This window comes from Bufo bufo, chromosome 2, assembly GCF_905171765.1.
Source record: "Bufo bufo chromosome 2, aBufBuf1.1, whole genome shotgun sequence".
NCBI lineage: Eukaryota > Metazoa > Chordata > Amphibia > Anura > Bufonidae > Bufo > Bufo bufo.
Window position 1 is genome coordinate 391,373,395 of NC_053390.1, and position 6,534 is coordinate 391,379,928.

The window sequence follows — 6,534 nt, forward strand, 5'->3', positions numbered from 1 at the left end:
AAACATAATCTTTCACATTATATTAAATAACTATGTCATGAAAGGTTTAATGAGTTTAAGTGACAATCACCAGACCATACCATTGCCATTTAATTAATTATGGTTACGTTTATGACTGTAGGTCTGCTGGTGCTGGTCTAGGTCTATATATCTCTATCTCTAATCCATTGAAATGAAGGTTCTGTCCTGACCATTTGTCCACTTGTCCAGTGTGACTGTCTTGTCTTAGTGATGAATGATGATTGTTTGATCACAACTTTATTGATACTTTTTGATTTATGGTTTTGCTCATCACTGCCCCAGCCCCACACATGCTGCAGCTGCACTGCAAGGCAAGTGCATTGTGTGTGGGGCAGTAATGATGAGCAAAACCAAAAAGCATCATATTACAAATACAAACAAGGTAAGTATGAACTTGTGAATTGTGAATCAATCACCAAGACAAGACATTCAAATGATGCATAAAACCAGAATTAATGAAATGGGTGGCACTGGCATTATGTCATTGGGGGGGGGGGGGGATGTTGGCGGGACATGTTGTTGTTGTGTTGTAGCAGCCAGTTTGTGATCTCAAATAATGCCAGTGTACCAGATTGGAGAAGGAGAGAGAGTGCGATATAATGTGACCGGCTGTCGCTGACTCTCTGAGACTGTGACCATTGCAATGCCAATGCATTGACCAATGACCATGACCACCAGTTGAGTTGACCAACCACCGGCGGCAGACGAGATGAGGGGCCAGGGCGCATTTTTTCTTTTACACATGATGAATAATGATAGTTGACACTTGACAGCGAATGCGACTAACTGCGTGTGTGGGGGGTAGAATAATAAATGAGGATTTTACATATCATACAATTACATACATACTAGAAAGAAACGTGTTACTTTTTCTGTTGATCTCGTGGCAGGCTTTAGGCTTAGTCACTCAAATTATTATTTTTTAAACTGACAGAGTTTGACAACATCATCGTCACGTCAAGACTTGTGTCATCCCTACTCACAAATTCACATAGATGCCTGGCATGCATTGCATTTGCTAGTAAATAAAAATGGCAGAAGTAGAACAAAAGGAACGAGAGATAAAAAATGCACCTAGCTTTTTAAAAGCAAACATCTGGGAACATTTTGGCTTTTATGAAAAAAGTAGGAAGCACGAATTGGACAAGTCATACGCTGTGTGTAAAATCTGTCACACAAAAATTAAATATCTAGGGAATACTACTAATCTGAGAAACCACGTCAGCCGTTTTCACCCAGAAATGCTAAAACCTACCACCACCACCACCACCACCAAGGAAATGAACCCAGATCAGCCAAGAATTGATGCAATGTTACAGTCAACTTTGCCGCCCAACTCTGAAAAGGTAAAGAGAATAACAAAAGCTGTGGCAGCTTTCATAGCGAAGGACCTGCGCCCTTACTCTGTTGTGGAAAACAGTGGGTTTCGCTACCTTTTGAAGACGATAGAGCCGCGTTACAAGATCCCGTCACGAAGTCACTTTACAGAAAACGTCATACCTGCACTCTACCATGAAACCAAAGCTAAGATAATTGCATCAATGAGCCAAGCAAGTCGAGTCGCAATAACGTGTGATTCCTGGACTTCAGTCACGACAGAGTCTTATGTTACAATAACAGCACATTACGTTAGTAAGGACTGGCAGATTTTGTCGCATGTACTGCAAACGAGAGCCATTTATGAGTCTCACACGGGTGCTCATCTGGCAGAGCTACTTTCTCATGTTGTGGAAGAATGGCAGCTGTCCGATAAATCTGTAGTGCTTGTGACCGACAACGCATCAAACATGATAGTTGCAGCTCAAGTTGGAAAATTCCCCCATGTGAAATGCTTCGCCCATACACTGAATCTTGCATCCCAGCGAGCGTTGAAAGTGGCCACTCTCTCTAGGCTTCTTGGCAGAGTACGTCGGATATCCACATTCTTTCACCGCAGCACTAGAGCAAGCCACTGTCTAAAAGAGAAACAGAAATGTCTTGGCCTGAAGAATCATAAGCTGATAACTGATGTGGCAACAAGATGGAACAGTGCATACGACATGGTCGAGAGGTTCTTGGAACAACAACCTGCAGTCTGTGCCACCTTGCTGTCTCCAGAAGTCAGAAGAGGAGAGTCCGATCTCTGCACTCTAAACGAAACAGATGTGTCAAATGCAGAGGACGCCGTGAGTGCATTAAAGCCAATGAAGGATGCAACCATGCTGATGTCAGAAGAGCGCAATCCAACAGTTTCTCTCATTGCCCCTATAAATGCACAACTTCTCCAGAGCATGACAGACACGATGGGAGACACACCCATGATCCATGAGATCAAGAATTCTATTAGAACAGATCTCCAGAAGAGGTACAGCAGTGAGGCCGAGAAGAAGATCCTTCATACAGCCTCTGCACTGGATCCTCGCTTTAAGGGACTGCCTTTCATCCTCACAGATGAAGAAAGATTGGCGATATTTAAAGGAGTCACTGAGGAAGCTGCATCCTTGGAGGTAATTAAATTAATTTGAAGAATTCCATCATGTTTCTTCTTGAAACGACAGTAGCACTACCACGCTTCTGAATCTGATGCGGTGCGGGAACTGTACTGTCCGTTTCCTGTGCTTTTTCATCACCCCATCAGAATCAAAGGCATTGACATTTGTGTTTTTACTTATTGTTTTTTTTCCGTTTCTTTTTTGTTCAAACACAGATTACATCAGATGAGAGTGAGAGGACACAAGAGGATCATCAAGTGCCTAGAAGAAAACGAACTCTGGAAGAAGAGGACAGTTCACCCATCGAAGACAACCATTCTCCACATCTCCTCCCAAAAAGGCCAGATCGCTGCTCGTGAGTTTGCTGGGACAGTCTTTCACTGACACTGAAGGTACAATAGAACCCAAAAAGACCCCCTATGCCAAGGCTGAAGAGGAAATGGAAAACTATTGTAAAGCCCCACCTCTGCCTCTCACTGAGGACCCTTTGAACTGGTGGCGTGAGCATGAGGTCATATTTCCCCTCCTTTCTCGGCTGTCAAAGCAATACTTGTGTATCCCAGGTACAAGCGTGTCTGCAGAGCGGGTTTTCTCCACTGCAGGAGATGTGGTAACTGCAAAAAGAAGCGCCCTCAAACCAGACCATGTAGATCAATTGGTGTTCTTACAGAAAAATCTACATGTTCCCAAATGCTGAGCAGTGTTTTTAATTTTATAGATTTTGTTTATAGCATTGTCTCTGCCACTGAAATTTTTTATTTCTCTGTCTCCCCTGCCAGACTCCCCTTTTCCCTTCCCCTCCCCTTTTCCCCCTTCCCCTTCCCTTTTCCCTTCCCCTCCCCTTTTCCCTTTCCCTCCCCTTTTCCCTTTCCCCTTTCCCTCCGCTTTTCCTTTTCCCTTTCCCTCTCCCTCCCCTTTTCCCTTTCCCTCTCCCTCCCCTTTTTCCCTCTCTCTCCTCCTTTCCTTTTTTTTCCCCTCTCTCCTTCTTTCCTCCCTCTCTCCTCATTCTTTCCTTCCTCCCTCTCTCCTCATTCTTTCCTTCCTCCCTCTCTCCTCATTCTTTCTTTCTTTCTTTCCTTCCTCCCTCTCTCCTCATTCTTTCTTTCTTTCCTTCCTCCCTCTCTCCTCATTCTTTCCTTCCTCCCTCTCCCTCATTCTTTCCTTCCTCCCTCTCCCTCTTTCCTTCTCCAAGAGAAGGAAAGAAGGGGAGAGAGAGAGAGAAGGAAAGGGGAGAGACTAGAGGAGGAAAGGAGGAGAACTTTTCCTCTCCTCCGGCTCCTAGTCCTACTAGTCCTTTCCTCAATTTTACCTCATTCTTTCTCTCCTTTCTCTTTCTTTTCTTTCTTTCTCTCCTTTTTTCTGTCTTTCTCTATCTCTCTTTCCGTCTCCCTATCTCTCGTTCTGTCTCCCTCTCAGTCTCTCTATCTCTTTTTCCGTTTACCGCTCTCTGTGTCTGTCTCTGTGTCTGTCTCTGTGTCTGTGTGTATGTCTGTGTCTCTCTGTGTCTGTCTGTCTGTGTCTCTGTGTCTGTCTGTCTGTCTGTGTCTCTGTCTGTCTGTGTCTCTGTGTCTGTCTGTCTGTGTCTCTGTGTCTGTGTCTCTGTGTCTCTGTGTCTGTCTGTCTGTCTGTGTCTCTGTGTCTGTCTGTCTGTGTCTCTGTGTCTGTCTGACTGTCTCTGTGTCTGTCTCTGTGTCTGTCTCTGTGAGTGTCTGTCTCTGTGTCTGTCTGTCTCTGTGTCTTTCTTTCTTTCTCCCCCCCTTTCCCCCCCCCCCTCCCCCTTTCCCCCCCCCCCTTCCCCTTCCCCTCCCCCCTTCCCCCCCCCCTCCCCCTTTCCCTCTTTCCTCCCCCCCTTCCCCTCCCCCCCCCTTTCCCTTTTTCCTCCCCTTTCCCTTTTTCCTCCCCTTTCCCTTTTTCCTCCCCACCCCTCCCTCACGACGAGTTACTCCAACTCCATCCCTGTCATTGTCAACAAGACCAGTTACTTAACGGTTAACGCCAGTTATGCCACTCTCGTCCTCAACGGAACGCACTCAGTCACTGTGACTGACTGACTGGTGGGGTGCCGTCGTGGCAGGTGACTGGCAGTGGTCGCCAGGTCGTGGCAATTGCAAACGATCAATGAATGTAACATTTTGTTATAATATGTATATTTGTAATTGTATAATATCATATATTCTAAGTTCACTGTGATGATTAATGAGAATATATGATATTATTCTAGCTTTTAGCAGCACTGGAGTGGAGAGGAGATGGAGAATGGTTTTCTATTATGCGACTGTCCGTCCGATCCATTTTGTATTTTTACACTGACGTGTTTTTTGGTGTTTTCCCAATGTGTCTGTCATGCTCTGTGAATTTCTGACTCTGTTTAGGGGTTTAACCTTCAACCAAAAGAATTCTGTATTTAATTCCAGACAACTGACGCCCGCCAAGCCACCAGAGGAAGGCAAATCCTTGAAAGAATAAATTGAAACTTAAAACCTGGAGTAAATCTCACACGAACCAAAAAAAAAAACACACCTACCTGACCTCATGTTGTCTGTGGCTGTGCCACATTGCCCGCTTGTCTGTCTGACCTGCTGTGGCCTGCCCTTTACCAATCATTATCCAGTGTCATGTGTGTGTTTTCTTTTTTTTTTGGTATTCTGTGGTGACTGTTTGTGATCCCATAAAGATTTGTCCAAGGTTTTCAGATTCAGTTGCCAATTTTTTCGGTCAAGGATTTTCCAGCTTCCTCTAATGGTGGCGTGGCTTGGCTTCAGTTGGTGTATGCGACTATGCGTGGTAGAGTGCAGGTAAAATTTTCTGTTAAGTCACTGTGTGACGACAAGCTTTTCAATTTCTAGCACTGGGGAGAATGGTATTATTTTTTAAGATTGTGTCGGACACAATCTTCAAAAATGTGTCCATTCCATTGAATTTTCTAACTTGATGTACTGTCTGTCTATCTTTTGAATGTCAATTTTTAGGGGGGCTCAACTTAAAACCTCAGCCAAATATTCTAAAAGTGTATTTATTTGATTAAAGACAACTGACGCCCGCCAAGCCACCAGAGGAAGGCAAATCATTGAAAGAATAAATTGAAACTTAAAACCTGGAGTAAATCTTTATTGGATCACACAAATACACATTCACACAAACCAAAAAAACACACACCGACCTTCTGACATCATGTCTGACTATGGTGGCTGTGCCACATTGCCCGTCCTGTGGCCTGCCCTTTACCATTATGATTCAGTGAGGAGGATGTGTGTTTATTTTTTTTCTGGTATTCTGTGGTGTGTGTTTGTGATCCCATAAAGATTTGTCCAAGGTTTTCAGATTCAGTTGAAAATGTATTCTGTCAAGGATTTTCCAGCTTCCTCTAATGGTGGCATGGCTTGGCTTCAGTTGATGTATCGTGGTAGAGTGCTTGCTGAGTGCTCAGTGCAGGTAACGTTTTCTGTAAAGTGACAACTCTGAGAGCTTATAGCATTGATCTAGACGTACTACCCATCTGGTGCTGGTGGTGGTGCTGGTGGTGGTGCTGGTGCTGGTGGTGGTGGTGGTGGTGCTGGTGGTGGTGCTGGTGGTGGTGCTGGTGCTGGTGGTGGTGCTGGTGGTGGTGCTGCTCCTGCTGCCAAAACAATCACGGTGAACCAGGAAGTTCTGCAACACAGACAACTTGAACACACTGTGTGACAGACAGTTCCTGACTGGCAAACATCACAGTGAGTGAACCTATAACACAGTCACTGACTGTGTTATAGGTTCACTGACTCACTGTGATGTTTTACAGTCAGGAACTGAAGTGCTCCTTTTTTTGTAGGTACTGTTTAATATTATATAATATATAATATATATTATATGGTAAAACTATTGTAAAACTTATAAACTAACTGCACCAGCCAGGCCAGCACAACAGTTTAATGTTACAGAGACACTGACAGTACTGTTTTAAATAAATACTGTTGTCTGCTGCACTGTTTTGTTCATTCAGACTTTGCTATATGATATGCAGGGAACTTGGTATGATTTGTTTAAATAGCAGATACAAATAAAT

The 6,534-nt window shown here is 44.2% G+C and overlaps 1 protein-coding gene across 1 annotated transcript; it reads left to right on the forward strand.

Moving 5' to 3' along the window:
* Positions 1-1,052: 1,052 nt before the first annotated feature.
* Positions 1,053-2,851, forward strand: LOC120990891 (E3 SUMO-protein ligase ZBED1-like). The gene is made up of 2 exons (XM_040419777.1): positions 1,053-2,507; positions 2,708-2,851. Exons 1-2 carry the CDS (start codon positions 1,053-1,055, stop codon positions 2,849-2,851), a joined length of 1,599 nt encoding a protein of 532 aa, XP_040275711.1.
* The last annotated feature ends 3,683 nt before the right edge of the window (positions 2,852-6,534 follow it).